This window comes from Malus sylvestris, chromosome 4 (genome assembly GCF_916048215.2).
Source record: "Malus sylvestris chromosome 4, drMalSylv7.2, whole genome shotgun sequence".
Taxonomy (NCBI): domain Eukaryota; kingdom Viridiplantae; phylum Streptophyta; class Magnoliopsida; order Rosales; family Rosaceae; genus Malus; species Malus sylvestris.
Window position 1 is genome coordinate 21,462,870 of NC_062263.1, and position 11,039 is coordinate 21,473,908.

Consider the following 11,039-nt stretch of genomic DNA (forward strand, 5'->3'; position numbering starts at 1 on the left):
GTCTATGTCTCGAGTTTAATTCTCCATCTCTCTAATCTTGTTCCTACTAAAAAAAAACATGTAAATCATTTCAACATATATAAAGTTGGATTATTTAGACCCTATGCCTAGGTTTTTTAACCAAAACGATTCATGAAATTGGCATAACTCATCATTTGGGTCCATGAGATTTAAAATCGATAGAACTCCCTAAGTTTGTTCACCATCAATCATTTTAGTATTTCCGCGAAAAATCTCCTTTAAACAAGGATAAAATGAGAAAAATATCTGCAATTTTTGTCAAATGATTTTGACTCATTGTTTATTAAATTGATAATATTGTTGTCATTTTAATCATTATTTAACAGAAATTTTTCGCACAATGACCAAAATGATTGATGATGGACAAACTAAAATACTACTTTTATCAATTTCAAATCTCAAGAGCCAAAGTGAAAAGTTATATCAATTTCGGAACCATTTTAGATAAAATGCCAAAAAAAAAAAAAAAAAATTCATGCGTTGGTCCACTGAGGTGATATACTTGGATTTATTGTATTAATTTATACTATCGCAACGAGTTCACTGTTCATGTATTTGATTGCTAGCTAAAAATTAAATGACCGCATTTATTCATTGTAATTGATAAAATCTTATGGCAATACTTAGGGTTTAGGGTTCTTAATACCGTCAATAATTGACATGATAAAACATTTTGAGTTGGTTACCGAACTAGCACTACAACTAATCGTATCATTACTATAGATTTTACTGCTTAATTCATTATATTTGCTAATTAATTAAAATTAGCAATCGACATTCGACATGCTATACGACAAGGGTAGAAGCATGGAATTGAAAGTACAGTGTTGCAGACCGGTGTGAAGACAAGAGATGGAAGGAGGCAAAGGTCCGCAAGGAGACACACCCACCACGTGGTGGTCCCACTTTGGACCCCACTCGTATCCGCGCCAATCCCCCTTCTGTTGAAACATACGTCATCGGGTCATCATCTTTCGACAGGTAAGAAAACCAAGCATGCCAATGCCAACGTGTCATCGTAAGGGGCCCATACCTTCTTACCGTTACCTTTTAAATCAGAGTATCTGGCAGTTACAACTTACAAGTCCCAAACGCCAAATCTGAGAAAATTATTTGTCTGGGAGAGTTTTTGTGACGATATAATTTCGTGGAAGTTCTTCTTCGTTACTTCATTAACAGGGCTGTCATCTACTTCGACCTAGCTAGCTTTTATTTTCAGTAATAGAAATATCAATATAATGAAATTTAACAAAAAGTTTTCGGTATTATTCATTTTAACGAAAAATTATATTTTTATATTAAAAAATTAATCGTAATACTATTCACTTTATCATTTATTTTTTTATTATTGTTAAAACTCAAAATTTTAAAATCATTTTCATTAATTTTTCTTAAAAAAAAAAGGAGTATATTTTAATATTAAATTATCAACAAATAAGCAACACATCAACGGTTAATAATGTAACAATATTAGGCGGTAGGACAGATTACGTGAAATCTATGATCGAGGGGACCGTATTCAGTGCATTCTTTGTTTGTTCTGCACCTTGCTGTAGCAAATCACTTCCTTAATTCTTTAAGTACAAGCTTCACATCACTATACTGGGTACACGCTCTCATTACCTTTTATCATCCACTGTCTTTCACCATGCCTCCTGTTTCTCAGCAATGGCTGCTACTGCTCCTAATATCCACAGTACTAACAGTCTTCGCACGTGCCGACTTACCAGGCACGTGGGAACTCCTCGTGCAGAACGCCGGCCTAGCCTCCATGCACACCGCCGTCACACGCTTCAACACCGTGGTGCTCCTCGACCGCACCAATATCGGCCCTTCCCGCAAAATGCTCCGCAGGGGCCACTGCCGCAACGACCCCTACGACGCGGTTCTGAAGCTCGACTGCTACGCCCACTCCGTGCTCTTCGACCTCCAGACAAAGCAAATCCGGCCGCTCATGATCCAGACCGACACTTGGTGCTCATCCGGGCAGTTCCTCCCGGACGGCACGTTATTACAAACAGGTGGTGACCTGGACGGGGTGAAAAAGATCCGAAAATTCGTCCCGTGCGAGGCAACCGGGTCGTGCGACTGGGTGGAGCTTGCTGACGTGGAATTGGCCAACGGCAGGTGGTACGCCACGAATCAGATTCTGCCGGACGGGTCGGTGGCTATAGTCGGCGGGAGAGCGGCCAACACGGTGGAGTATTACCCGCCGAGAAAAGGCGCCGTTGCTCTCAATTTCCTTGCTGACGTGGAGGACAACCAAATGGACAATTTATACCCGTACGTGCATCTCCTCCCCAACGGCCACCTCTTCATCTTCGCTAATAACAAAGCGGTGTCGTACGATCACAACGTGGATAAAATCGTGAGGGAATATCCACCGTTGGATGGCGGCCCACGTAATTACCCGTCCGCCGGATCATCCGCAATGCTGGCGTTAGAAGGCGACTATTCAACGGCTGTGATTTTGGTTTGCGGCGGGGCCCCGTACGGCGCTTTCATCGAGAGGAGCACCGACACCCCGGCGCACGGTAGCTGCGGGCGCATCATAGCGACGTCGCCGGACCCGGTTTGGGAAATGGAGGACATGCCGTTCGGGAGGATTATGGGGGACATGGTCATGCTCCCAAGCGGCGACGTTTTGGTCATCAACGGAGCGCAAGCTGGGACCCAGGGCTTCGAGGCGGCATCCAACCCGTGCTTGTACCCGCTTCTTTACCGATCCGACCAGCCGGTCGGCTTGCGGTTCATGACTTTGAACCCGGGAACCGTGCCCCGATTGTACCACTCCACCGCGAATCTCTTACCCGATGGGCGGGTATTAATCGCCGGAAGCAATCCGCATTATTTCTACAGATTCGACGCCGAGTTTCCCACGGAGTTACGAATCGAAGCGTTTTCGCCCGAGTATTTGAGTCCGGACCGGGCGAATCTCCGACCCATTTTCGAGGGGATACCCGAAACGGTGCGCTACGGTGAGAGTTTTGACGTTTCGGTGTCGGTTCCGCTGTCCGTGGTGGGGGTTGTGGAGGTTAATTTGGGGAACGCGCCTTTTGCCACGCATTCGTTTTCGCAGGGTCAGCGGCTGGTCAAACTGGCTGTTACGCCGTCGGTGCCGGACGGTGAGGGGCGTTACAGGATTAGCTGTGTGGCGCCGCCGAATGGGATGGTTGCTCCGCCGGGTTATTACATGGCATTTGCGGTCAATCAGGGCGTGCCAAGTGTTGCGCGCTGGATACATCTGGTGTCTTGATGTATGATTTTAATTTTTGGTTAGAAAGTTCGTGGATGAATTAAATGTGGATAAGAACCGTAAAGCATTAATTGATATTTTGTTTCCTTTGGGCTGGTTGTCGGTAATTTGCTTGGATATCGGAGTTATTGGTAAGAAGATAAATGGAAATAGACTAGTTGGAGCTATAGAGATAACAAGCGGGAGAACACTACATACAGGTAAAATAAAATTATAAATTGAGAGCCTCTTAAATTAGTAGTTTTGTCCGGTGGCATCACTTGCACACAATCGAAGTCGGCTTTGAGAAAAAATTTGAACCCCTTTAATATAACAACGTAAGCGATTAGATTCCAAAGTGAAACAGGGAAGATTGGTGGTGTCTAATCCATTCATGAGCAGGGGAATAAATCAATGGAAAACGATATTTCTTATTCCCATAGTGGTTGTGAGTCCACACTTGTGGCAGATATGAAAATGAGACTGTAGTTCTTTTTCTTTTTTGGGTAATCAAAAGTTTAGGTGCCGGGGAGACTACCCAATCATAGGGTTATAATATACTACTATCATATGGGCACACACAAAGTGTGTGAGAAAATTTATTTTTGAAATAGAAGGGGAGAGGAAGAGAGTGATAGAGAATGTGGGAGTGGGAAGTTTTTTTTTTTTTTTTTTTTTTTTTAATTAAAGATATGTTAGGATTACATGTAAGTAAGACTTTGAAGAAAAAAAACAGTAAAATTTGGTTATGTGAAATTACATTTCTTCCCTATATTTCTTATTCATGTTCTGTTTTAATTAAAGGGTTAAACTGGTAATTTCATAGGATTTTAGTTGACAATGAGTGCTTTATTAATTAGTAAAGATAAGACTCTTTGAGGACTTACAAAAATAGTCTTAACTCTTTTTTTTTGTTTGGAAAATTTTATTTGAACCCATACAACTTCACTTTACACCCAACTTAAATCTTAATTGTGAATTGTCTTCTTAGCCCTATTGTGTAATTACCATCAAGTACAAGATGAAATAAACACAAAAATCAAAATTTACCAATAAACCCACATTCAATAATAACACCCTTACAATCACGCAATAATTCTTTTACGTTATGTTTTGGTTAAAACCCTACGACGTTGTTAAAAAGAAAAATAAGCTCTTTTTGATGAATGGATGATAATTTTGAAGTTTTAGATTCTCCAAATAAAGTATGAATCAATTTACGTTAATTTTTTATTTGATTTCAAATCTTTATTTTTAGGCTTTAGTAGCAGTTTTATACTGCCTCCAAATAGGGTTGAAATCAAGGATAATAAAGGTGGATGATGTATTTTCTGGTATTTTGTTTTTCTGCCACCACATGTTCTAGTTTTTTCAAAGATCCATATATATGGCTAATCATCTTTACCAAGGATCACCTTGGAGACAAGTTTTAGTGGTAGTGTCCCGATAAATATATGTCAGAACTGAATCTTTCTTGTTAAGAAGGAATAGCCATCACTCGAAGAGAAAATTGAAATCAAATAATTGAACTGGGTAATTATACTTGGTAAAATCTCATTGAAACAATAACTTGCTCATAACATTAGGTGCGAAAGAAACCACACAATAACCCAATCCAATTTTCTCATAATTCTCCACTAATTCAACCTTTAAATCACTGCACTCTATATGATTGGAAAATGCTAAATTTCTGCATACTAAAAATATTTTGAATACATCAACGCTTGGGTTGGTTAGGTGAAGAAAATGAGCAATGTGAAATATGCAACAAAAGAAGGATTAAACACAAGACAAATATGTAAGATATATTGTTCTCTTTATGTTTTAATGAGTTGTAGAAAATTGATTTTGTGTTTTTATTTATTAATGGGTGTAAACATAAACTTACCTATTGAATTGGGTTTGTGAGGGTAGTTTAAGTAATAAATTTGGGTTTAGAGAGATATTGATGGTTTAATTAAAATTTATATGGGTGTAAAGAGTAAGTTGGGTGTTGTTGATGCACAAAATCAGTGAGGACTTTAGTACAACAGAAAGTATTAAGTTTGTGACCTTCGCTAGATTGCTCCGGTCACTAGTGTGGATAAGTATGTAAATGGATAGGGATAGGGAAGCAAACACAAGATGTACGTGGTTCACCCAGATTGGCTACGTCCACGGAGTAGAGGAGTTCTCATTAATTGTGAAGGTTTACACAAGTACTTAGGTTCAAGCTCTCCTTTAGTGAGTACTAGTGAATGATTTAGTACAAATGACATTCGGAAATATTGTGAGAGAATGATCTTTATTTATAGAAAAGAATTAGTAGTTTCATTCTGACATTGACATGTGTCGTGTTGTGATTGGCTTCTGATGTTGACACGTGTCGCGCTATGATTGACTTCTGATGTCGACACGTGTTGCGCTGTGATTGGCCTCCTGGTTGGAGGGAAACTCTTCTGGGTCCTTAACGGTATAACGTTGACCGGTGCTCAGTAGTTTCTGGATTGGTCAAGTATGGTACAAACAGTGCTCCCCTAAGTTCCCAAGTGAGGGACGCTCCTCGGTTGGGGACTTGCAAGATCCAAGCCATTGAGTAATCACGAAACTTCTAAATACCGAAGTGTGGTATCACTTTCACTTGCCTTATCTGTCTCATATATAGATGTGACATCTTCTCTGGAAGTACTTTTACTCCATCCAGGGGTGGTATCTTTAACCGATGAAGATGCACAAGGTAATGTATCAATTTCACTTGAAGCTTACTTGTAGTTTCGGGCTTGGTCAAGTGTGATACAAACCCTATAGTAGGAGTCCCCCAAGTCGCCGAGCTAGGAGATTTGTCGAATGAGGTAACAGACAAGGTAAGCAATCAGACTTCCAAGCAAGCAACCTGGATTGGAGGTTTGACTTCGGCTTCCGGTTGATTGTTTTCCTTCTCCTTGTGTCGTAAACAGCAACAAGGATAAGGAGAATCAAATGGAGAAGAGATAATATGAGATACTTTTGATTTTGAAGAAGTAACTTTCCATAGGCTTATTCTTGAACTAGGCTGGAGGGTTTTCTGGTTTCCTCTAGAGTATAAGGCCGACTCAAGAATTTGAGGGTCAAAACAAGTCTATCAAATCTAAAGTACGTTCGACCCTGATGATATGGGATACTTTTGCTGTTGACAAAGTAGTGGATGTATCGGCATGTATTCTGTTACGCTTGTCTTCACATGCTTCCTTGTATCTTTCTCACTTGCCCTATCTGTTCCTCAAACAGATGTGGTATCTTTTCTGAAAGCATAAGATGTTGAAGATGAGTACTTGGGAGCATTGCCAAGTAAGTAATCAAGCAAGAGGTTCCGGGCAGTCAGTTCCTGACTGGAAGCTTGATTCCAAGTGCTGACTGATTGCTCTCTTTCTATTTGTCTTGCAGGTAAGAACAAGGCCAAAGGAAAAGACAGGGAAAAAGCATGATATGGGATACTCTTGCTTTTAACCCTGATGATATGAGATACTCTTGCTCTGGTGTGGCTTGTTTGCAGAGGTATTATCGGGGGGAAAAAAAGCTGAGTATTTCGAGAGACTCTACTGAGAGTGCCCTCTCAGATGTGAAGAAAAGTTGAGCATTTTTTATTTATTTGCAGGTCTGCCTGGCTGTGGAGGATAGAAGTCGACATATATAAGAGTCTCCCTAACAACAAGTAGTAGTGATATTCCTTTACCCTTCTTGGTCATAACAATGTAGTGGGAGCTGCAAGCTTCACGTGTTTCAACTTTGTCAGAGCACTTTGAAAAAGTTGTCTGTGGTATTTGGAAAGCTGATGTTGCGTGTGAAGATTGCAGACAAGTTTTTTCCAAAGAAATCTGGCTCTCGAAGTTCAGAGAACGGTGATTCTTCGGTATTCAAACAAGCAATCCTGTCAGGGATCTGGCTCTCGAGATTCAGAGAACGGTGTCGCTTCGATTTTTGCGAAAGCAATCTTGTTGGGAGTCTGACTCTTGAGATTCGGAGAGTAGTGTCTCTTTGATTTTTAATAAAGTAATCCTGTTGGGAGTCTGGCTCTCGAGATTCGGAGGGCGGCGCTTTTTCGATTTTTAAGCACGTAATCCTGTTGGGAGTCTAGCTCTCGAGATTCGAATAGCAGTGTCTCTTCAATTTTTGAGAAAGTAATCCTGTTGGGAGTCTGGCTCTCGAGATTAGGAGGGCGGTGCCTATCAATTTTTGAGCACGTAATCCTGTTGGGAGTTTGGCTCTCGAGATTCAAAGAGCGATGTCTCTTCGATTTTTGAGAAAGTAATCCTATTAGGAGTCTGGCTCTCTAGATTCGAAAGGCGGTGCCTCTTCGATTTTTGAGCAAGCAATCTTGTTGGGAGTGTTTTCTCGAATGTGAGTAAAGGTTGGGCATTTTTGCCAGTCTGCCTTGCCACAAAGCACGGAGGTTAACACACATTGAGACTTTCTAGTTATTAAGCAGTGGTGCTGTTCCTTTACTCTTGTGGGTAATAATAAGGTAGCTGGATCTTCAAAATTTATGTGTTTAAAATTTGTCATAGATCTTTGGCTAAGTTATCTGTGGTATCTGAGGAGTTGATGTTGCGTGTGGAAAGTAGTGCTTCTTCGGAATCCGGAGAGTGATGCCTTTTCATTTTTTGAACCAATGGCCCCGTTGTCTTTTCTTTTATAAAGGCACCAATTGTGTTCAAGAAGTACATTCAGAGAGTTATTGCTTGTAGGAATTTTCCCCTTACTTCAGAGATTTATTGCAGCTCATTTCTCCTTCATCATTTCTGAGAATGTCTGGCATATTCGACCGTCGTTTTGACTTGAACTTTGGTGAAGAGGCAGCCATGCCTTCTCAAGACAACATATGACGCCCCTCCTTCTTATCCCCTACTGGTCCTCTTACTGTTGGGGATTCTGTGATGAAGAATGATATGACTGCTGCGGTGGTGGCCAGAAACCTTCTCACTCCCAAAGATAACAGACTACTTTCCAAACGGTCTGATGAGCTGGCTGTTAAGGATTCTTTGGCTCTCAGTGTTCAGTGTGCAGGTTTTGTGTCTAATATGGCCCAACGCCTATTTGCTCGAACCCGCCAAGTTGAATCATTGGCGGCTGAAATGATAAGTCTCAAACATGAGATCAGAGGGCTCAAGCATGAGAATAAATAGTTGCACAGGCTCACACATGACTATGCTACAAACATGAAGAAGAAGCTCGACTAGTTGCAGGAATCTGATGGTCAAATTTTATTTGATCATCAGAGGTTTGTGGTTTTGTTCCAAAGACATTTATTGCCTTTGTCTTCTGGGGCTCTACCGCGTAATGAAGCTCCAAATGATCAGCCTTCGGTGCCTCCTCCTTCTGGGGTTCTGCCTAGTATTGAGGCTCCGAATAATCACCCTTTAGTGCCTCCTCTTTCTGGGGCTCTGCCGACTACTAAGACTTCTCCTGAGCAACCTTTGTGAAGGATCCCTCTTGTTTGTTTATTTTGATTCATGTATATGTACATATTTGTAACTTATCAAAGATATCAATAAACAAGCTTTGCTTCATTTCAACATATTGTGTTAAATACACCAATGCCTTCTTCACTAAGTTTTTTGAATTTTTCCTTTTGTTGAAGCTTGTATGTTGAAGCTTTGTGAGTGAAGCATATAGGTTGAGGTAGTGCTTCCTTAATTTCCTGAGTGAGGAAAACTTCTCGTTTGGAGACTTGAAAAATCCAAGTCACTGAGCGGTCGTGAGACTTCAGAGTATCAAGGTGCAGTAGCATATGGTAGGAGTCCCCTAAGTCTCCGGTCGAGGGAGTTGACGAATGAGGCATTTCCTTTTTAAGTGGTAGCCCAAAACTCCTTCTTCATATATATTTGTTATGAAAGTTGTTAGGCCCAAAGAAGATGAGGCCTAGGCAATTTTTTTTTTTTCGAATTTTCGAATTTTTGAATTTTTGAATTTTTTTTTTCGAATTTTCGAAATATATATATATATATATATATATATATATATATTTTTTTTTTTTTAAAGCTTTGTAGGTGAAGCTTTGAGGTTGAAGCTTTGTTGGGTACCATGTATTGATTTTGCTTCACACTATCTTGATCAAGATAGTGTGAAGCTTTTGTAGGTGAAGCTTTTGTGTTGAAGCTTTGTGGGTGAAGCTTTTGTGGGTGAAGCTTTTGTAGTGGGGGAAGCTTTTGTGGTTGAAGCTTTTGTTGGTGAAGCTTTTATGGGTGAAGCTTTTGTTGGTGAAGCTTTTGCGGTAGGTGAAGCTTTTGTGGTGGGTGAAGCTTTTGTGGGTGAAGCTTTTGTTGGTAAAGCTTTTATTGGTGAAGCTTTTGTAGGTGAAGATTTTGTTGGTTAAGCTTTTATGGGTGAAGCTTTTATAGGTGAAGCTTTGTTGGTGAAGCTTTTATGGGTGAAGCTTTTCTAGGTGAAGCTATTGTGGGTGAAGCTTTGTAGGTGAAGCTTTGTTGGTGAAGTTTTTATGGGTGAAGCTTTTGTAGGTGAAGCTATTGTGGGTGAAGCTTTTGTAGGTGAAGCTTTGTTGGTAAAGCTTTTATGGGTGAAGCTTTTGTAGGTGAAACTATTGTGGGTGAAGCTTTTGTAGGTGAAGCTTTGTTGGTGAAGTTTTTATGGGTGAAGCTTTTGTAGGTGAAGCTTTGTTGGTGAAGTTTTTATGGGTGAAGCTTTTGTAGGTGAAACTATTGTGGGTAAAGCTATTGTGGGTGAAGCTTTTGTAGGTGAAGCTTTGTTGGTGAAGCTTTTATGGGTGAAGCTTTTGTAGGTGAAGCTTTGTTGGTAAAGCTTTTATGGGTGAAGCTTTTGTAGGTGAAGCTTTGTTGGTAAAGCTTTTATGGGTGAAGCTTTTGTAGGTGAAGCTTTTATGGGTGAAGCTTTTATGGGTGAAGCTTTTGTTGGTGAAGCCTTTATGGGTAAAGCTTTTGTGGTGAGGGAAGCTTTTGTGGGTGAAGCTTTTGTAGTGAAGCTTTGTTGGGTACCACGAATTGATTTTGCTTCACACTATCTTGATCAAGATAGTGTGAAGCTTTTGAGAATTTGTAGTTGTCCTCCATTGATGAAGCTTTGTTGAATTTCCCTTTTGTTTTTTTTTTTTTTGGGAAACTAGAAATTTGAAAATGTTAGAGAGACAACAAATACAAATTTTGCTTCCACACTGTTGAGCAAGAGATTGTCATGCAAGCCACACCTTGTAGTAGTCGAAGGTTTATATGAACCATATAAATTGAATTTACTTTGAACTGTCTTGAATTTGCTTCGAAGGTTTGAGAATTGTAGTTGCCCTCCATTGATGAAGCTTTTGTTGGCACCATAAATTGGTCTTGTCTCACATTGTCTTGATCAAGAGTGTGTGAAGCTTTTGAGAATTGTGGTTGAACTCCTTTGATGAAGCTTTTGTTGGCACCATAAATTGGTTTTGCTTCACACTGTCTTGATCAAGAGTGTGTGAAGCTTTTGAGAATTGTGGTTGCCCTCCATTGATGAAGTTCTTGTTGGCACCATAAATTGGTTTTGCTTCACACTGTCTTGATCAAGAGTGTGTGAAGCTTTTGAGAATTGTGGTTGAACTCATTTGATGAAGCTTTTATTGGCACCATAAATTAGTTTTGCTTCACACTGTCTTGATCAAGAGTGTGTGAAGCTTTTGATAATTGTGGTTGCCCTCCATTGATGAAGCTCTTGTTGGTACCATAAATTGGTTTTGCTTTACACTGTCTTGATCAAGAGTGTGTGAAGCTTTCTACGAGTTGTAGTGTTTACATTGTTACAGAGGGGAAATGTTTGAAGCAGATGC

The 11,039-nt window shown here is 40.3% G+C and overlaps 1 protein-coding gene across 1 annotated transcript; it reads left to right on the top strand.

Annotated features, from left to right (window-relative positions):
- The first annotated feature begins 1,582 nt into the window (after positions 1 to 1,582).
- Positions 1,583 to 3,366, top strand: LOC126619558 (aldehyde oxidase GLOX). The gene has a single exon (XM_050287966.1). The coding sequence runs from the start codon at positions 1,670 to 1,672 to the stop codon at positions 3,275 to 3,277; it is 1,608 nt and encodes a 535-aa protein (XP_050143923.1). The 5' UTR covers positions 1,583 to 1,669; the 3' UTR covers positions 3,278 to 3,366.
- The last annotated feature ends 7,673 nt before the right edge of the window (positions 3,367 to 11,039 follow it).

What these genes read in the sequence shown, in the direction of transcription:
- LOC126619558 (XM_050287966.1), top strand. Translation starts at nt 1,670, where the DNA reads ATGCCTCCTGTTTCTCAGCAATGGCTGCTACTGCTCCTAATATCCACA.